The sequence below is a fragment of the Capra hircus genome, chromosome 26 (genome assembly GCF_001704415.2).
Source record: "Capra hircus breed San Clemente chromosome 26, ASM170441v1, whole genome shotgun sequence".
Lineage (NCBI taxonomy): Eukaryota > Metazoa > Chordata > Mammalia > Artiodactyla > Bovidae > Capra > Capra hircus.
Window position 1 is genome coordinate 5,585,254 of NC_030833.1, and position 21,729 is coordinate 5,606,982.

Consider the following 21,729-nt stretch of genomic DNA (forward strand, 5'->3'; position numbering starts at 1 on the left):
TATTCTAACTTCCTGCTGAGCCAGGCCTGGGGATGCTGTCTGAACAGATCACCTGCCTGCAAAGGAACCACTCTGTTCCACCTGGAACATGTGCTTTTCCAGCCTGGGACTAAGAGCGTGGTCCATCGTGCAAGGACAGGATGCAAAGGGAAACCACCTCCTACCTCCTGCCCTCCCACTCCCCTCCCAGGACAGGACTCCTCCCACCACCCACCGGCATCACGGGCCTCCAAACTCCCTTGGTTAGCACCTGAAAACAACCAAAACAGCTTAAAATAAAATTTCTCTCAAGCCCAGAATCAAGTAGAAACCAGAAATGAGGAGAAAAGACAAGAACACAGGGCACTATGACAGGTCACTCTAACTCGATTTATCATTTGCTCCTCTAAGGTTTCACTCCACCAGGAGGAAGCCGCCTCTTGCAATTAACCTAAACCACTCTAATTCCTCCCCCTCTCTCCCCACCTCTGTGTGAGGCAGAGAAGTGCCCTTGAAGGGACTACAGACCATTATCTAAGTGCCCTCTCTGGCTTTAATCTCCAGGGAAATAACACCAATTCTTTCAACCTTTTCCACGGGAACTGCCTTCAAATCGGAGAGTCAATTTAATGAAGCTCCCCGGAGTGCTTTCCAAGCTCGCCACACCTCTTGACAGACTTCAAGTTAGAACTAGACAAACCCTAAACACGGCAAGCACAGGCAGCGTCCACTTGAAGCAACCCAGGGACAGAAAAATCACAAGGATTATTTCTCGCTTTACAAAAGAATGCAGTCTTATTTTGTTTTTTTTTATTTGGAAGACAGCAATTTATCGTGATGAATTTGAAGTACTGTATTTTGAAAATGTGAATACTTTCAGTTCATCCGTGATGTAAGGAGATGTTCAAGTCCAGAGAGGAACTGTACCTCTGCATGTCCTGCGTGATAAGCCATGTCAGGGACCACACATAAAACCTTGTACTTCAAGACTATAAACTTTGATCCAATTTTCTTATGGCTTCAAAAACGCCCTACACTAAGTGACTAAGATGTCTTATTGTTATCAAATAATTCCTATTCATGCTGAATATATAAACTGAATTATAAAGATAACTATTACAAACACACATTTTCCATATTCTATGGGGTTAAGCACTTGGTTTGTCCCATACTTACGGCTGAAAGGGAATGAAATGCTGTTTGTCTTCATCATCTACTTTCCCATTTATTATATCCGTTACATCCATCACTGGAGACAAGAAAAAAAGAGAGACAGCTGTGCTTAAAGGCTGCCATTACAGAAAACAAACAAGCAAATGGAACTTCAGAATGTCTTCTGACCAACGCATGAACTGACCAGTGGAATTTTTTTCTATATTCAAGTTTAAAGCATTTCCACGTTTGAAAGACCAATTAAGTTACCTGAAAAATACCTGCCCAAATAGGGTTGGGGCTTAAAGAGCAAAGCTCCATTTAACAAATTCCTCTATTAACCAACTGGCACCAGTTAAGCTTCTTTTCTCCAACAGAACTTCGTGAGATGAGGAAATACTCTGTTTTTGTTTACTTATTGATTTCTTTACTTTCGGCTGTGCTGGGTCGCCACTGACGCCTGCAGGCTTTCGCGAGTTGCAGTGAGCAGAGGCTCCTCGCTAGCTGCGGTGCTCACGCTTGTCCCTGCGCTGGCTTCCCTTGTGGCAGAGCGTGGGCTCCAGGGGGGGGCCTCAGCACTTGCGGCTCATGGACTTAGTTGCTCCGCAGCATGTGGGGTCTTCCGAGACCAGGGGTCAAACCCTGCATTGGCAGGCAGATTCTTAACTACTGGACCCCCAGGGAAGTCCCAAAATGAAATGTTCTATCACAAGCAGCACGTGAAATATGGCAAGTGTGATGGAGGCACTGAACTTTCACTTTGATTTCATTCATTTATGCCAGAAGGGCCACCTGGGGCAGGGTGGCCACACTGGGCTGCACTGATCTGCAGCTGCATGTCAGTCGCCCGGCCCCCGAATAAGGAAGCAGTAACAACATGACGACAGTTTAGCCGCCTCGTGCTGGCGTCTGTGGACAACGTTTCAGGAAACACTTGACATCTAATCCTCACACTTACCTCCTCTTCAGTTGAGGAGACTAGGCTCAAAGACCTAAACGAATTCGCCCAAAATCTAGTGGCTAGAACGTCTCCCATGCCCCAGCTCAGACCAACACAGCAAGGAACCCCACAAACAGCCCAGGGTGCTGGACATAAGCTCTGTCTCTGCTCAGCCTCCTTACTTGACTGCAGGTAAGTGGGCAACAAGTCCTGGGTATTTCGTTTTGCACAATCCCTTCCCTAATGACATACGACCAAATACTAAATATGGACAATTTCCATCTCTAGCACCCCCCTTCCACCCCAAAACAGGAAAAGCGATCTGTAGGGGGAACAGAAACATCCCATCTAATGTTAAGATGCTCCTATGCCCAAGACCACGTCTTGACCGCCAATTCCGAACCATCACACACAGAGATTGTTTTAGCCCAGGTCCCATCAGTCTTGGCATCTGCAGCAGCAGCTCAGACAACCAGCTCTATATGGGTCATAACGAGTGATTCTGTACCCAAGAGACCATCTCCCACAGCCCAGTCCACAATAAGCCACCTTCCTGCATCCACAGACCTCTCTCTATCATGGGGCTCATCCCACCATCTGACTATGAGGCCCCCTGATGGTCCAGCTTTCTTGTCAAAGCTCCCTGGTCTCTAGCCTTGGACACGTCTATGGGCCCAGCAACAACTACTGGCAAGAAGGCAGCATGTGAGCAAGAAAAACACCCTTGGTCTGAGCACCGGTAAATTGAAAGCAGCCTTAGTTCTGCTACTTTCTAGGAGTGACAGTCCCTTTGGGGCTCCCCCAGCCCAGAACTCAGCAGAGAAAGCATTGAAATTGCCCATCACCATGTCCTGCCCTCACTGGTCTTGCTGTGCTGAGGACTTTGAGCATTCCAAGGTTCCTGCTGTCAAAGAAGTAAAGGACTTGGGGGTGTCACCCCCCAATCCGGGAGCCCAACTATTTCTATTTTCAGGTATGAGGGGCCGTCGTAAGGAAGCCAGGTGTCTAGCCGTATGTAGTCACCATGGGCGTGTGACGGAGGAGGACCTGAACACCCCAGAAATATGACATCACAGGATGCAGGAGCAGAAGGAAGGGGACGTCGGGATGCTGCTGATGGAGGAGGGACAGCAAAGGCAGGAAGCCAGGCAGCCACGATGAGAAGCACGAGGCTGGGGCAAAGGGCCAGGTCGGCTCAGAGCGACGCGTCCCCACAGCCTGCTCATAGCAACCTGGCACTGAGCATCCAGGTGGCCGAGATGCGTGGCAACTGTTTGCAGGGGCTCATCCTCTGCCAACAGTCAGGAGAGACACAAGATCCAAGTTCAAGGACAGGCACAGGGTACCTAGGTAAGAATATGTTTTAATAGCTCCCTGGACTGTGTATTTGAGTGTCTAAGTGTATATGAGAAATACACTTAAGGCTGAGAATCACTGTCTTAAAATATGTACCTCTTATGCCCAAAATGTACCATGACCACACTGCCCGATGACATTTACTCCCTCCCTCTCAGAGTGGAGATTCAAGTAGGAAGTTAGGAAATACAGAAGCAGAATGCTCAGATCCTTACGCAGCATCTACAGAAACACACCAGCCCACAGCTCAGGAGAGCCAACCCTCTGGGCTGAACGCGGAAGGTAAGAGGTCACTTGCCGCCTCCCTACCTCATCCCCATTGGGCACTTTTGCTCTGAACCTAAAACGGCTCTAAAAATATCTGTTTAAAAGGGGCTGCGCATGCGTGCTCAGTTTTCAGTCCTGTCAGACTCTTTGCGACCCTACAGGCTCCTCAGTCCATGGCATTGTCCAGGCAAGAATGCTGGAGTAGGTTCCGGGCCCTTCTCCAGGGGATCTTCCCGACCCAAGGATTGAACCCGAGTCTCCCGGTCCCCTGCATTGCAGGTGGATTCTTTACTGCTGAGCCACTGGAGAAGCCCCTAAAAGAGGCCAAAACAAAGCATAATAATGAAAGCCCTGAGCTTCCCAGTAATGCAGATAAAGAGCCCTCTGCTGCCACTGAAGCAAGAAACCCAGCGACCTATTAGAAAAGGAAGAGTTTTTCTCACGTATGTATATAAACCCCAAGAATCACAAAAAGGACGAGAAATAGAAGGGTGTGCAGTGAATGGCGGCCATCTGATCATGAGGGAACATCGTTTCCCAAATTGTGAAAAACGAGCGTGACACCAAAAGAGGTCAGCTAACAAGGACGTCCCAGGGACACTTTCCTGTCCTTCCACAGAAACAGCTCATTTCTCCCTTTTCCTGCACCGCCACCAAAAACAAAACAGAGCACGTGTCCGCAGAGAAAAAAAGCCCCTATGTGGAGATAGCTCTGTCCTCTCTGAGCCTTCTTCTCCTGCCTCTTCATCACTTGGACCATTCTGTGCAGACTCATTCCTAAATCAGTCCATCACCAAGTCAGAAACACTGCGACCCTCCTTGACTGGCTTCCCTCCAGGATGAGGGTGTGGGATACGTGGGTCAGGGTCTCTGCCAGGAAACGGGCTCCACTGTCATAGCAAAGACGGGATTTGCGCCTGAAGCTGGTGGACAAAGACCCCGAGCCACGTGTCGATGTGAACCCACACAGAGAAGAACAAACAGATGTTTCTTCTCTCCAACAGACAAGCTTATACATCAAGCGGCCCACGATCCAGTATTCAACAGCAGCTCGTATTCACGGCGGAGGTGCTGATCTCGAAAGTCTTCAGGAAGAGGAAGGAAATGGATTACCGGCCACCCCAAAAGGCCGTCGCAGGCCCGACGTCAGCTTCCTCGTGTTGTTGTCCCTCAGCTCCATGCGACCCACACGGACGATCTGACACACAAAACTGATTTTCTCCCTTTTCAGGTCTTTGCTTCCCAGGTCCTGGAAATATTAATTTCCATCAATTATTGTGGAGAAGCACTACTCAAGGCAGGTTCAATTGCAACAGACAGTAGAGAGATAGATTGCCACTCTTCACTCCAACCAGTTTCTAGTATTTTAATAAGCGATTCACAAGACAAAGAGGAGCTGAATTACAAAAGTCAATTAGCATTAAATGACTTTAAGATCCATGTGTAAGAGACATACTCAACATCATGGAGTACATCTTTGTCATGGGGACTCGAAGGGTGACTAGAGACCCAGAAGGTTTCTGGGCAGCTACGTTATTATAGGAAATTAACAAGTAGTCCCGGCATCCCAAGGACCCATGCTCCAGGGTGGTGAGAAGTCAGACAGGGTCATTAAAAACAGTCATGAGAATGGTGAGCAATTCAAATGAACATCTTTGGACGCACTTACCGTGAAAACAGCTCGCAAATTGTGTAACCTGTCTATGTCTTTAGGCAATCCTGAACTTGACCAGCGGACAAGGTAGTTTTCACTTGGAAAAAAAGGAAATAAAAGCAAATTAATTTTCCACACAGAACAGGGAACCAAATGTGCATCCTCAGTGACTTCTAATTAGTATCACGGAGGTCCATTATGCAAACATCCACCACATCAGATAGAGCGGTTCTGCCATCGACACACGTGTGTCCAGTCCCCATACAGCATCGTACTCAAGGTCTGCCGGCACAAAATCCCTGAGGTTTCCAGTTTGGATGTCCAGGATTATGCAAAGGACCCATCTGCAAATGGCATTTCACAGTTTTTATTATATTTTTAACAATGTTTTAAAAATTAATTTACAGTGTTGTTAGTTTCAGGTGTAAAGCACAGCAATTCAGTTATACATAGATATATTCTTTTTCAGCTTCTCTTCCATTGTAGTCTATGATAAGACACTGAATAAAGTTTCCTGTGCTATACAGTAGGTCCTTGTTGACTTTACATAGAGTAGTGTGTATATGTTAAAAGTTTTTTTATTAAAAGTATACTTGTTCATTTGGAATGACTACAGTCTCAAATTCACTATTTATTCATTTATAGTACAAAGTAAAACTTCATGATGATTTCCGAGTCTGCCAAAAGCCAAACATGACCTGAAAATATATATTAAATCCTATGACAAGAAGAAATAGTCTTTATCAGAAGTGGCAATGAAATTTGTTTTGTTTTCTGCCATATACTAAGTTCTTAAATTTTCAATAATATGAGTGAAGATTCCAGAGCTTTATACAAAGACACACACACAAACACATTTACTTCACATACAGTCCAAACCATACTTTTTCCATCTGGACAAAGAGAAAGTTACACCAAGGAACAAAGACAAAAACTAGGAAAGACAGCACATAAGACGATGAGAAATGACAGAGACTGGATTTACAGTATTTTATTCAACACAGAATAATATTCCCTGACAGCCTTTATGCAGCAGGCACCGATCTAGACACTTGTTTCCCATCCAATCACCTTGGAGAAAAAACAATAGGTCAAAGGTCCAGAAATGACATTCACAGAGAACCAAAGCTGGAAACGGCAACATTGAGATAAGAGCCATCCTGGAGTGGGGGAGGGGCCCACAAGCAAAGCACCCCATAAAGACGACGCAGGAAGCATGACGTCAGTCCTTAGTCATGCAGTTGCCAGGTTTTGAAAACATTACATGACTCCAACTGTACAATCAAACATCCATGTCCTTGCCGGAAAGCTGATCCTGGCCCAGACTCCAGCTGCTTGGGGGAAGTCTGGCCAGCTGATCACCCCAAGGTCTCCCCGCGAGAGCGAGACTTTGGGGTGATTCTGAGGCCATGTTCCCAGCAGTGACCAAAGAGGAAAGACAAGGGGCTCGTCACTGACCTGATAAACTTGGACTCCACAGGGTCGTACAGAGACATGAGCACCTCGGCATCTTCTCCTATTTTACAGACCACGTTTTTGAGGTTGACAAACAAGGCCAGAGAAGGCGTGGCGGCAAACTTGGCTTGTCTGTTAATGTCTATGTTCTGCTTCTGAGACTGTCAGCGGAATAAAACAAGAGAACAGAAAGGTGACAGGAGCAACACTCAGGGCTAACGCTTGCTCTGTTCATCCCCAACAGGACGGAAAACCATGCAAAACTAGTCACAGTAACACAGCAAAGCCCTTCACGCAGCATCTTCCTTGATGCTGTCAACACATGCATGAGCCGAGCTGAAAAGAACATGCCCGGGGCGAGGATCCCAGCACCACGAGAAGTTATACTGAGTATTTACTTCCGATACAAAATGTTTAGGGGCCCAATCAATCAATCAGAATGGAGATTACACGTGTAGTTGCTTATTCAATTTTTGATTCTCCCATCAGATCAAACCCTCTGAGGACAACTCTATGTTATTCATCATTATGGCCTCAGGGCCTGGCACACCGTAGGCGTTCAGCAGTTGCTGAATGAATGGATGACTCAATCACCCAACTGAGTTCTGAGTACTGACTGCACACAAGTTACCATTAACGGCCATGGGAGATGAAAAAGATCAGTAAGACGCGTGTTCCCTGCCCTCATCAAACTTAGACACATCCCTCTCCTACTCCTATCAAAGAGGAAATGCAGGATGAAGTACTGTTGCCCATGAGTTAAGACCACAAAGTCAGTGTCATTAAAATCCTGTCCCCCCTCAAGGGATGAAAAGCCTTCAGGTCATCCACAGCATGTTTAGACGCTGGGCTCCATTCCATCCATCACTGTCTGAAATACATGCTGCAGCTGAGCCTTTTCACGGTGTAGCTAATGCAATCCTGGGGTTTTACTGGTGATGTTTCACTAATGTTGTAAATTGTTACTGAGAAAATGTACCCTGGGTGTAAACGGCGTATTACAGAGAACTGAACTTACTTTTTCTTCTTGCAATCTTTCCTCCACTTGTTTGGAAGCTACTTCATGAGCTCTGAAAAGACTGATTGTGCTAGTTAGTTCTGGATCCAGAATGTTCCCATCTTCATCTCTCACCACCAAGTCCAAATCGAGGATTCTAGAACAAGAAGAATTCAAAACTTCACCCACAAACTTCAGTCATCCATTCATTCAGCAAAAGAAGCTGAGCAAGATGAAATCAAAAGTCAGCGTCACTCTCACAGTATCAGAAAACATAGTTCTGTGAGGTCACTGTCATTTGAACTTTCTTTGTATGCCCTTGGAATTGAAAAAAAAAAATCTTACTTCCGTTGCTCTTGTGACTTTTACTCACAGATCTAGAAAGCCCAAATGAAAGGTATGTCGCTAACTACTACATGATCAGTATGGTCAGCTAAGCGCACACACACTATGCACATACTGGGGGGGTGTGTATATAAATTTGTGGGTATGTATACACGGCCCCGTGCACACCCATATGCCCCACTATATACACAGCTGGAGGTCGGGGAGAGGTGGGAGGGAGGAAACGCTGGAACCGAGGCATACTCACCACTCTCTCTGGTAGGTTCCACGGCACCAGTTTCCTTCTACCTAGAATCGCAGTTCTAATCCCTTAATTAGCCTATCAGAAGATTTTCAATAAAGATGTTCTACTGTTTCAACATGGAACATATGGAAGTCATCCACAGCAATGTTACGAAACTTTCTGGCCAGATGGCTAAACGTAGTAGCCAACTTAAAACACAGACAGCATCTGGCTAATAAATCTGTCCATCCTATATCTGGAAATGTTTTTTGGCAACAGTCTCTCCGTTTCCTGTTAGGTGGTTTTTACCAGGATTTTATTTAAAGAATAAACAAAGGCGACCATATAAAGTAAGAAACCAAGAGTTTTACTACCAGCGGTGTGTTCTGGTTAGCTTTTAATAAGACACGAGGATCTTAACCAGAGATGCCTGTTACTTTGCCTTTGGGATTTTCCTTTTTATTAAACGTGGTGTTGTTGTTCAGTTGCTAAGTCATGTCTGACTCTTTGTGACCACATGGACTACAGTGCACCAGGCTTCCCTGTCCTTCACTATCTCCCAGAGTTTGCTCAAACTCATGTCCATTGAGTTGGTGACGCCATCCAACCACCTCATCCTCTGTTGCTCCCTTCTCCTCCTGTCCTCAATCTTTCCCAGCATCAGGGTCTTTTCCAATGAGTCGGCTCTTCACATCAGGTGGTCAAAGCACTGGAGCTTCAGCTTCAGCATCACTCCTTCCAGTAAACATTTAGGGTTGAGTTCCCTTAGGATAGACTGGTTTGATCTCCTTGCTGTCCAGGGGACTCAGAGCCTTCTCCAGAGCCACAGTTCAAAGGCATCAACTCTTCAGTGTGCAGTCTTCTTTATGGTCCAACTCTCAGTAGCAAATTTTTTTTTTTTTAACCATAAGACAAAAGAAAACATCTTTTGAAATAAAGATAAATTCAATTAGAGAATGTCTTTTAACAGTTACAAGTTGAAGAGTTGACAAACGGACGTTGCAAAAAAGCCTCCACTTAGACGAACTCATCGCCTACCTCTCTTCTGTGAAGGCCACACGCCTTAAAGCTCTGTGTGAATGAGTCTGGTAACACGCCAAGCAGGTTTAATTTTGTGAGTTGTGCTGGACCACTGCACTGTATTTATGTACGGTGGATATGAGTTCCTTGGACAAAAGTCTGTCTTGTTAAGGACTGCATTTCCTACCCAAGTAGTAAATCACATTTGGAAATACTTCCTTTCCTAACGAGATTATTCCATGACATAATGTATTTTGGTAGCTTCCCACAGCCAAATTAAGCAGGTGGTTTCTGGACATAAGTTCAAAACATGATACTCCAACAGAAAATAAAATCAAAGCTCCAGGAGTTTAGTTTTCAAGCAGGTGGTCTTGAAATGAGTCTCACTGCAACAACATCTAATATCCTATACCCAGCAGCCTCTAGGTTTCTGCGGGGGCGAGGGGAGACCTTCTCCTGTAGTTAATCCAAACACTACATCTTACTAATAATGTAGCTTTTAGAAACTTTTCACACTTGAAAGTTTGAATTACCAGAAAGCAGAATTGTTATAATTCTGATTATACAAAATGCCTTCTTTAGTTTTTCCAGGGCTTCCTTGGGTTGAATGGCTCAGGGCAAAGCTGTCCTATTTTCTGAGCTTTATACTCTAACATGTAAAATGAGGGGGTTGGACTGAATCACTAGCTTCCCAATGTGCCAGCCATCACGGTCCAAGTCTATTTTTACAGACAGGGATTTCCAGTAAGCATTCCAGACGTGACAATTCAAGATCTTAAGGAGTGGATCCCAGTATTCTGTATTTTGAAACTTTTCCAAGTGACTGATATAGACCAGCATCTGGGAACCTTGTGACCACATACTTTTTAAGGCTTCTTGCAGCTCTGGCATTATACGAACAAATAGCTATCCAGTAGGAAAGGGCGTAGCCTCCTTCTGGTTACGGAACCTGGAAGGCCTGAGATGGCTGTGCTGCAGGAAAGAGTGCCAACACCAGAGCATGCACCGCGATGGGTGGGCGAGCGCACCACGGCTCACAGCATTCAAGCAGAGCTGGGTGGTGCCCTGCTGTAAGAGGGAGCTTTTGCATGAGACCTGCTCCTGTAGAACAATTATATGATTTTTATATCAGAAGTACAAATTTAGGGCGCTGGATTTTTTTTCCCCAGAAGCTCTCACAAAAGCCCTAATCCAAAGCACTGGTGCAGAAAACCTTACACACGGAAAAATCACCTTCGCGATAAAACGTGCTCGGCTGTTCAGATAGCAGTGATGCTCTCAGAGTGACATGGTAAGATGCCAGTGACCTGGACACAGCACAAACGTGTGTGCCACCTCAAACGGGAGGCTCCTTATAAACTCAGCTTGCGTCTCCTCCAAGGTCTTCTTTTGGAGTTCTACCTGATCTTACTACCCGTTTTCATTCGAATCCACTGGGGAGTGAGACCACTCTGCTTCTGTGTCTTGGCCAGGCATCACCCGATCCTGAAAGTCTTGTGAGAAGACAGGGCGAGGAGCAAGTTCAACCAGACACAGGATAACAGAGAAAAGAAAAAGAGACTTGCTGGCTTTATTTCTATTTGCCGGATCCCTACACTGGTAACAAGTTTTCAGGTGCCCTTTGAGGTCTCTTCCCACTTTCAGGACGTGGGATTCCACAGAAAGAGACCTGATGCCTATTGCTGCACAAAGTACCCTCACGTCTGGACTCGGTCGAATGCTGTCAGCAGAAAGGAAAAGGCCCTGTCGGGGGAATCGTTGTGATGGGGACAGGTTACCCCATCTTCTTGAAGAGAGTATGTTTTAACAATGACTCAGAAAACTCTGGATCCAATAGAAAACACCTCATGCTTTTAAGAAAGAAAACTGTGCCATTATACTGATGTTAGAAATTTTGTTTGTCGTAAGATAGGATGTTAGTCTCCTAAAGGTTTACGGTGATGCCATTATATCAGTTAACGTAAGCATGAAATCATCTTTTGAACAAACAAACCTGTTTCCATAATCAATTTTGGCAGTGACCTTCTTCTTCAATTCCTTGAGCTCATCCTGCGGCAGAGTTCCAGAAAGAATCTGCGACCGCCACTCGATAAGGTCGTAGATCATGTGTCGGACGCTCCGGAACATCTCCCTGTTATCTTGCTAGATGAGGGGGAAAACCAACTGTTAAGTTCTTGATTTAAAAGACATTGTGGTGGTTGTTTATGTTGGATTAATGGTGTTTTCAGCTTGGAACTGAACACATTAGATGGAATTTGGTTCCCATCACACATGAAAAGATTGAAAGGATTAAAAACGATGGACCATCTTCCATATTCAGGCCAGTGTTCCAGAGTATGTAGCCCTGTACCCAAAGTGGACCCAGTGCAGGATCTGCACTTGGGGAGCCCCAAAACCAGCCCATGAACTTCCAGTCTCTGGACCAGGAATGGGCAACCCTTGAAGCTCCCTGAGGAAGTGTCCAGTCTATAGGTCTTGCTTAAGGAATCTTCAGAATGCCCTTCGCCCCAATGATTCTCAGCACTGAGAAAGTCAACCCAGAGCCCTGGTTGTCAGCTGACTGCATGAGGACCTGGCCCTAGGCTATGGTGCATTCTGAATGTGCAGAAAGGCTTCTGCGAGAGGCACTATCTGGATCTACAAGCTCTTGGTGCATTTACACCAAAAGGGAAACACACATGAGATTCAGACTTCACACCTACTTCTCACTTTCTACGTATTTCGAGGGATTTGATGGTACAAAGAAAAGCAAGTTTTGCAACAGCATGAGAACAATTCATCAAGAAAATGAAGGATTAACCAAAAGAAAACAAACCCAGTGGTTCTTTCCCAGAACAGAAATCTAGGTGAAATCCAACTATAAATCTAAATTTATAAAACTAAATCTATAAATAGATTTAGGTTTATCTGAATCTGACATTTAGATAAAATTCTAAATGTCAGGGTACCAAAAAAAAATGTACATGTGGTCATTGCTACCTTTTAAAATAATGTCTTCTCTGCATAGCTGAACTTCACACCTCCACTCTTTATAGCATTTGACCTTCTTTCTAGGAATTTCTAGGATCCCCTCCACTCACTCAGCCTATCACACCCTAACCGATTATTTTCCATCCTATAAGTTCTCCTCGTTAGTATCATCCTAATCTTAAATTCTTGTTTATGTATTTATTTATTGGCCATGCCATGTGGCTTGTAATATCTTAGTTCCCTGACCAGGGATTGAACCTTGGCCCTAGCAGTGAAAGCACCACATCCTAACCATTGAACCTTCTTAAATGAAAACTAAATAATCGAAATTAATGGTTCATTCTAAAATTATGTTTGTTTCCCTCTTTAATTCTCCTTGTCTATTTTCATAAAGCATTACCAAATAACTAAAATCCTTAATATTTTTCTAAACTTGTCTATTGCCACAGAGCAGAGGGAAACAGAATATATAAAAATATTATAAGCAACAAAAATACACATGCATATATATAATAAGCACATTTCTTTAGCTTTGCACAAACCTAACAGTGTAAATCCCTAACAGGCAAAGGTAGATTTTTTTAAAAAAAGGTGACCAGGTGATGGTTAGGAGTGTCTGTTACAGAGCTGTGTGGCCAAAACGGTGTCCACTAACATATTAGTCAGCATCAACTCCTGTTTGTTTTGCCATATTTTTGTCTAAAAATTGCTAACATGAAATATCGACTCCAAAATTGCTCAGATTTACACAAAACATTCATGGTTAACTTTACGCCTCTAGGTTTTTGAGAACATTTGATGAACAATTACTGCAACTGCTTATTACTGTGTATTTATAGGAAACCACTGTATAATCAAAAGCAATGAGGCTACCCAGAGAGCAGCTGTGGGACTGAGAAGTCTTCTACGATCCCCAGAAACTGACGCACGGCCTTCCCTCCAGCGTCCAAGCTTTGCACTGACAATATTAGCAGATGAGAAATCAACACCCTTAAGAGGAATACAGACCTAACAAAAGGTAATCTTCTGTAAATATGAATTTACATGCAAAGAAAATGCCCCGGGGGGATACAAAATGAAAGGTGTCAGGCCCCAACCCTGCCGCATTAATAAGGCTTCTTCCACAATCCGGAGAACTGAGTATCTCACACGAAGCCAGAATGGAAACCATCTCCCTCCCTCTAAACAGACACGCTGAGACCTCGAAGACTATGTCACTTTCCTCAAATGGTAAGAGGCATTATCTACAGGCCAAAAGTGGCAGACAGCCATCACCGTCCACTGCATCCAGGAAGAGGCACCTGCAATGGTTTAAAAGCAGATTTGCATTTTCACGATCGACATATAAACTGAGAGAGAACTCCAGCTCCGGGGGCCTCAGTCGGTGTTCCAAAGTCTAAAAGCAGCCCAGTTCCCTTTTCAGTACAAGGAAAGGTGAAACCCACGGCCCCTTCCTCGACAGCCACTTCACTGCAATCAGCACAGCTGCCCCTGGCACAAAGCTGGTGGAAGGGCCCCGGTCCCTGAGGGTGGCCAGACTACAGGGCAAGGCTGCCGAGCGTGACTCGCTCCCACAGGTTCTGCTTCTGAGGGTACCAGAAAAAGCAAAACTAATCCTTTGGCTCAGCAGGGTTCAAAAAGACCTACTCTCTATTGCTAAGCTCTGATTCAAAATCCCATCTTCAAACCTAGAGTCTATTATACAGAGTGAAGTAAGTCAAAAAGACAAACATCGTACATTAATGCATACATATGGAATCTAGGGGCTTCCCAGGTGGCACTAGTGGTTAAAGAACCCGCCTGCTGATTCTAGAGACTTAAGAGAGGCAGGATCGATCCCTGGGTTGGGAAGATCCCCAGAAGGAGGGCATGGCAACCCACTGCAGTATTCTTGCCTGGAGAACCCCATGGACAGAGGAGCCTGGCGGACTACAGTCCATAGGGTCACACAGACTCAGACACTGAAGCGACTTAGCATGCATGGACTCTAGAAAGATGGTGCTGATGATGAATCTATCTGCAGGGCAGCAACAGAGACACAGACACAGAAATCAGAAATGTGGAGACAGGAGAGGAGAAGGAAGGGGAAGGGGAGAGGGGGCAAACTGAGAGACCAGCACGGAAACATATACGCTGCCACATGTAAACTAGATCGCCAGTGGGAATGTGTCGCGGGACGCAAGCTAGCTCAGTGCTCTGTGACAACCCAGAGGGGAAGGATGGGGTGGGAGGTGGGAGGGGGCGCCTCAGGAGTGAGGCCACATATGTTACACCTGTGGCTGATTCATGCTGATCTATGGCAGAGGCCAACAAAATATTGTAACGCAATTATCCTCCCATTAAAAGAAAAACCCACAAAAGCCCCATCTTCTCACCACATAGAGCTGCCTCCAGATGGTGGACCATTCTCGCAGGGTCGTGGTGACCTCCTGTATGAGCGGGAGGTCGCCTGGGATGACCGTTTCATGTTGCCTGGGAGGAAAGGAAAGGGCAGAGACGGTCACGGCTTCATTAAACAGAAGGGCACCTTGTCAATTTCACACACAGGTCATAATGTGGAGAGAAAACATACAAATAAGACTGAGTCCACGTAGGTCTCCATATGTCTCTAAGAACGACAAGTAATTTCTGTACAGAGCCCGAGAATGTTCATACATTACCCTCTGTGTAAGCCATCTACCTCACACGTCAAGGTAAGATGAAGGAGGCAAATAATATCCCATCAGGACGTCAAGGTCTGAGAAGTGGAAAGTGTATTCATAATATGTGTACCCATCTATTTTATAGGTGCCATAAATTACCACCAATCTGTGTGGCATTAAAATGCAGGCTTGGGATAAGATGATTTTTTTTTTAGATTTTCATCCTGCCTAAAACTCACTCTGTGATAGTACAGAGTTATCCTTGACGAAATACAGGTGAGGCTACAGCTTTCCAGTGTCCATTGGTGCCCTGATCACCAACTCTGATTACCCTTTTTCCCTTGCCTCTCCACCCCAGAAAGCTAACCCTTGCCTTATTCTTGACTCCTGATCTATCTGTGCACTGCTTTTTATTCAGCAAACCGCTGTTTTCCGGTTACTTGCTCTGGATCAGGCACTGCACCAAGCAGCACTCCTCATATTTGGGACTGAGTCAGAGACCAAATTTGGTGGCTTGTGAAGTAAGACCACCTGGGCCCAGAGGCCCTGAACAGACAAAGCTCCCACCAACATGCAATGGCCAGGGGGCACTGAGATAGGTCCCCGGGGCCCGGAACTGTGGGCAGGACCCTGACTGTAACGCACAGTGGGGATTCCGGGCTGCAAGGACTCCGTGATTGTAGAGGGGGCCGGTCTCCAAGGAAGAAACACAGGAGTTCCTGAGAGAGGGCCAGTCCCTCTGGAGAGGTCTGACCACGTGCACCAATGGGAGCAGCAGGGACCAGGAAGGGGTGCATGGGAGACCACCCCTCACAGGAGTGCTTTCAGAATAAGCCTTTGATGGGACATCTTCAGCGTCTCTCACAGGACATGACTGTTTCCCAGTAAGCGTGCTGATGAAGTGTGGTTCACTTCGCTCTGTGATGTCATCCTTACAAAGCCGCGCCACTCACTGTGCGAGGACGTTTGTCAGTGGCTGCACCGCCTTCATCTCACAGAGCTTGAGTTCCATGCGCGACCCACTGGGCTCTTCCCACTGGCCAGGAGGGACCCGGAGCTCAGTGAGACTTCAGTTTCCCACGTGGAGAGGACCTCCCTTTACCCACTGTGTCCTGATCTCCACTCTAGATCATTCTTACCTTCCTTCCTTAATTGGTCTGATCCGTCTCTTGGACTAAATGCCAACTGGTTCCTAGTCTTAACCCAATGTCTGCCTGTCCACCTGTCTGGCAGGGTATGACTCTACTTATCGAGAATCAACACAGTCTCTTGTGCCCTTTTCTATTACTCTTCCTAATTACATTTTACATACACTCATCTGTATACCTCAACGTGCATTTAAAAAAATGATTCCTATACAGCCCAGCATCCATACCGATCCTGATACAAACTGATGTAAAATACATTAAGAAAATATTTTATTCAACAGTGTTCACAGTAGGGTGAAAAGTTTCAAAAGTTGCCTCGTTTTACTTCCCTCTGAAATTTCACCTACAAAACAATGTCTCACTAGAAAAAAGGACCCTCTTACAGGTCATCACATTGATGCCTCTAAATTATTTTCCTCGTTTTAATGATGCACCATGGAACCTCAGAGCCCGACCCAGTCCTTCTCATATGTTAAAAGTACACTGCTTGGAAAAGCAATTTTGCAATCAGCCGCAGAGATGTCATTATGCAGTAATCATATGATTAGTAATTTTATCATTTACATATTTAATGGAGTGCGAAGATGTAGCAGAGACAAAAAGGAAAACATGTTACTGTTCCTTTCTCCAAGTTCACACCTGGCTATTCATTTGCCATTCCTGCCTAATGGGTTCCTGTTCTACAAATGTCCTTTTAATGATCTTATACATCAGTTTTATGACCTCTAAGAAACATACATCACAATCAGACAAAACATAAATTCACACACACCCCAACCGAACAACTGTTGCTTCACTCCCCACTGAATTTGTATCACATCCTGCAAAGTCTTCCAGAAAAATGGATTCAGGGCTGGGGGGCTGTGCAGCCTTTGCTAGATGGGCTGGCTCACAGAGGAAGAAGCAGGAAGCTTTCCAAATCCACATGGCGCTCTAGGAGATTGACTGTGGTTCCAGTGCTGATTGAAGACCCCCTAAAGGCTCAAAGCCATGTTGTAGACAGCTCTAGATCAGAAGTCCCCGCCTTCTCCCTAAACTCCTGTCACTCACCCTGGATCAAAGGCATCCACTGTCCAACCCCAGTGTCACCCTGTGAAAAGCAGCAAGGTCAAATGCAATCACTGCACGACTTCATTTAAACATCAAGACCAGACTCACCCTTTTCCTTCAACTATGGCTTCTTTAAGATGGATGTACGAAGCAGGAAATATACCCTTTGGGAGGAAAAGAGACAGAAGGTTGTAGCATTGATATGAATACTGACTGTCAATCAAACAGCTGTCCCCCAAAAAACGGTGGAGGTGGGGATGACTGGATCACTATTAAATCCGTAAGCCTTTATGCTAAGTCACAGCACGGCACAGAAAACAAAGTGTGAAAACGGCAACTGAATTCGCTTGTGTTTCAAAGAGGCTGCAGAAGTCTTAGAAGAAAACAGATGCACACTCTGCTTGCAAAGGAAAAATCCCATGGGACCTTCCAGTGTCTTCTCCATAGGTCACATCTCGTTTTGACTATGGACACAGGCAGATCAAAAGTCAACTGATGCCTCAAAACAATTTCTGACGATGGCCTCTGACAGCTCTTCCTTTCGAAATACTAAAATTGTCATCAGAAAGTGAGTTTACACGGTTGATCATCACATATGCTCTGACTACTTACCTGACCAACAGAGACTCTCATCAATCTCCAAACAGAGGAGCCATCCAATAAAATACAGAAATAAGGTACATTTCACCCAACCTGCCTGGCTCCAGCGGGGGGACATCAGTTTACATGCAGATGGTGCTCAGCATCCCCCAAAGGAACAGCACGCAAGGCCCAACAGACAATTCTGAGGGGACGGCTCCTCAGGAGGACTGTCAGTCCTGGGCACTGTACGTGAAGGGCCAGGAGCTTCCCCAAGAGTTCTAGACCTGCTTCCTGAGCAAGCACACGTCCCCTCCTGGAAGAAGTAGAGGTGAGCACCTGGAGGGCAAGAGTGGGGCACTGGGCACAGGGGTCTTGGTGGCGTGGGGGTCTCAGGCAGCACAAGGCAGACAGGGAGCAGCTTCCTGAGATGCCATGCACGCAGCAGAAAGTCAATCAGCAGGAACAGTCACCTGCTGTGAAAACAGGAGCTTCTGACTGGGTTTCCCAGGCTTCCGACGCCAAAGAATCAACACAGGAGATCCAGAAACCACGCAACTCATCCTGCTTGGAGAGAAAGTGGGCACCACTGGTCCCCGCTCCTCCTGTCTACCAGGAAAGTGGCCACACTTCATGTAAGAAAGAATTATCACAGAGAGGGAAAGGAGTCAGACAGAAAGACGGAGGCTGGGCAACACAGAGGACCAGGCGGACCTGCTGCACAGACACCTCCAGCCACCAGGACAGGTCCCAGTGCACATTTAATGCCAGCAGGTGAGCACTGGTTGGGGGGTGGGGTGCGTAAAGCAACGAGTCTCAGCCATGCCCACGTCCACAGGTAGAGACATCCCTCAGTTTCAGTGAAGCTGCTCTCGACAACCGTGGGGTCACAGAAGGGACAGTGGGAAAATGAGGCTGGAGACACCTGGACGCTTGAAATGAGCAGCTTCTTCAGCTGGGGTGATCAGGACCGGCCAGATCTAGAGCTCATTGGTGAATACCGGTAAGAGGATGCTTCTAGAACACAGGGTCGAGTGCCTGGGAGTCGAGTCCCTTCTTTGCCGCTGCCTGAACTGGGTGGGCCAACGCAAAATCACAGCGTCTCTAAGGTGTCAGTTTTAACTGCTAAAGAGGTTTTAGATGGAACAATAAACACACCCCTACCCAGCTCTGCGAGCTACAAAGTCAGGTCTCTCCCGTGCAGGGCAGGAAGGATGAGGGCTCACGGAGGCACTGGGGAACCAGGAGACACCCCCAGCTGGGGAACGCAGTGAAAGTGAAAGTGAAGTCGCTCAGTCGTGACCGACTCTTTGCAACCCCATCGACTGTAGCCCACCAGGCTCCTCCGTCCATGAAATTTTCCAGGCAAGAATACTGGAGTGGGTCGCCATTTCCTCCTCCAAGGGATCTTCCCGACCCAGGGACTGAACTGGGGTCTCCCGCATTGTAGGCAAACGCTTTTACCACCTGAGCCACCAGGGAAGAGGTACCTGACACCAAATACCAAGCAAGCATCAAAAAAGTGAACCACTTCCCTGGGACACACCTAACGTGCGAAGTTGCAGCTTTGTCGTGGGTGGACGGGGGAGTCCATGAGCCTAAGGTCGTTAATAAAGTTCTCAATTGTGGCTTTCTCAGATGAAACTGAGGTTTTCATCTGCAGGAAAACGTTCTTCTTATTTTTTCTCAATTAAAGTATAGTTGATTTACAATGCTGTGCTTATTTCTGCTACACAGCAAAGTGACTCAGTTATATAGTATTCTTCATATTCTTTTCCATTATGATTTATCACAGGATATTGAATACAGTCCCCTGTGCTATACAGTAGGACCTTGTAGTTTATCCACCCTATATGGACTAGTTTGCATCTGCTAATCCCAAATTATGGAAGAGACAATCAGAGTGAAAACAGAACTTTCTCTGGAGAGAGCTATTCCTCCAGCCACCAGGTTGGCATATCCCTCATTCAGACCTCAAGACTCCAGGTCATTGGGTATAAGAGACTCACAGTCCAGTCTGAGCTCAGCAGCATCACGATGGAGATCCTGGCTCCAATCTGCACAGCTGGCTCAGCAGGTTACCCTATTAACATCTCTCACATCAGGACAGACTGCCAGAGAGCTCAGCCTGGACACCTCTGAAGTGACTGCTACCACAGGATGGACACCTCTCACCTCTCCAGCAAGGGCTGATTGCAGAGAATCTGGGGTAAAAACAGAGCAAGAAGGCCCTGCACTTGGACAGCTGGCCTTCAACAGCCTTAGTCACAGGCTCAGGACCACAGGAGGAGCCCAGCCCAATAAGGAGATAATGAGAGGCCAAGTTAAGAAACAAAAGCAAAAGGAACCATCTGTCAAGCATAATTAGATTTTATAAGGTAACGTGGACAGCCTAACCACAGCTTAGAGTGAAACGGAACAGCCATCATTAGGTTCTGTGAAACTAAGAATGGAAAAGCCACAACAGAACCATGTACGGCATGGCAATGATCACAGCGTAATTGCACGTCTTCGCCCCAGAAACTCAAACAACCATGCATGCAAACTGTCCAGGAGGCAGAACCGCTTTCTTTGGCCAGCTGACGTCAGTAGTATAAAAATAATTACAAGCAAGAAGGGAAGAAGCCGGCATGAGCGCTGCATTATCATTAAGGATAACGCAAGACTGAAAATCGTGAGCAGTAGTCAGTCTACCCAGATCATTCTCTTACACAACCTGTACTTCAACAGGATGCAGAATTCTACCAGGAAAAGAAGGTCCCAGCTCTCAGGACAACAGGTCAACATCACCCCACACAGCCCAGCCATTCACTCACAGACATGAAATGACAATTTCTACATATATGTGCTGTTCAGAAAACCATTCGAGGGAGAGAGGGATGAATTAGGAGTTTGAGATTAACATATATACACTACTTTATAAAACAGATAGCCAACAGCAATACTTGTTCCAACCAAGCACAGTATGGAACTCTATATTCTGTAATAACCTGTAATGGAAAAGAATCTATAAAAGAAGAGAAATACATATATGTGTATAACTGAATCACATTGCTATATACCTGAAATGAACACAACATTGTAAATCAACTATACTTCAATTAAAAAATAGAGTTTTTAAAAAAAATTTTTAAAAGAAAACAATTCAGGGTAGCCCACAGCTCACAAATTTTCTTAATTCAGAGAAAGAGATATATAAGGACAACTCTTAGGCTCCATGAGACAGAACTGATTTCTTCTCCTAAGGTGATTTATGAAGGGATATGCACTGTGGTTAATAATAGCGACTTACCTTCTTAGACTTTTTTCTTAAGGTGTAACCTCTGTACCACCCTAAACAAACACAAAGGTAAGATAGTTAGTACAGGGACATTACAGGGTCCTAACCAGCACCTTCCCACTGCCTAGAACTCACTATCTGCAGAACCACGGGAGTCAGCCTGTCATAGAATTCAGTCATCCTAAGGTTTGCAGAGATGCTTTGGGGGTTTGTAGAGATCATCTCAAAACCAAGCGTGAAGCCTTGTCAGGGGGCTTCACACAAAGACCTCCAGCTCCTTCGTCTCCATCAGCCGCGTGGTCCTGAGGGTGGCAACCAGCTCCAGGAGAAGAAGCCGCCCTTTGACCACGGAGCCCGGGGCAGGATCCGGGGTGCACATTTTCCTGTCTGTCCCTCGGCCGGATGGAGCGGGGTCACTGCCAAGCGCACATACCAACACCCTCAGATCATCAACAGCGGCAGCACAACAGAAATCCTATTGAGAGCCGACTTCCTCCCCCTTCGAGACGGAGGGGGCTTGGGGGGGGGTGGTGCCCTGGAGCAGTCACATCGCACAAAGTGCTTCTGTGGCAAAGACTCGGCCCCCAACAGGAAGCACCAGGCCCAGGAACACAGGCCCACCGACCCCCTCGGGGGCTGGCCTAGATTCCAGTTCCCATTCTCTCCACGTGG

General features: G+C 46.1%; 1 protein-coding gene across 2 annotated transcripts in view; it reads right to left on the minus strand.

Moving 5' to 3' along the window:
• DOCK1 (dedicator of cytokinesis 1) overlaps positions 1-21,729 on the minus strand; it is a 568,807-nt gene that overhangs the window by 484,751 nt on the left and 62,327 nt on the right. For both annotated transcript variants that reach the window (XM_018041175.1, XM_018041176.1), the window contains exons 3-11: positions 21,070-21,110; positions 17,307-17,362; positions 14,734-14,830; positions 11,382-11,530; positions 7,822-7,957; positions 6,807-6,964; positions 5,364-5,445; positions 4,808-4,943; positions 1,156-1,228 (exon numbers count right to left, since the gene is read on the minus strand). In XM_018041175.1, coding sequence (XP_017896664.1) covers positions 1,156-1,228; positions 4,808-4,943; positions 5,364-5,445; positions 6,807-6,964; positions 7,822-7,957; positions 11,382-11,530; positions 14,734-14,830; positions 17,307-17,362; positions 21,070-21,110 — 928 coding nt within the window. The remainder of the gene's footprint in view (positions 1-1,155; positions 1,229-4,807; positions 4,944-5,363; positions 5,446-6,806; positions 6,965-7,821; positions 7,958-11,381; positions 11,531-14,733; positions 14,831-17,306; positions 17,363-21,069; positions 21,111-21,729) is intronic.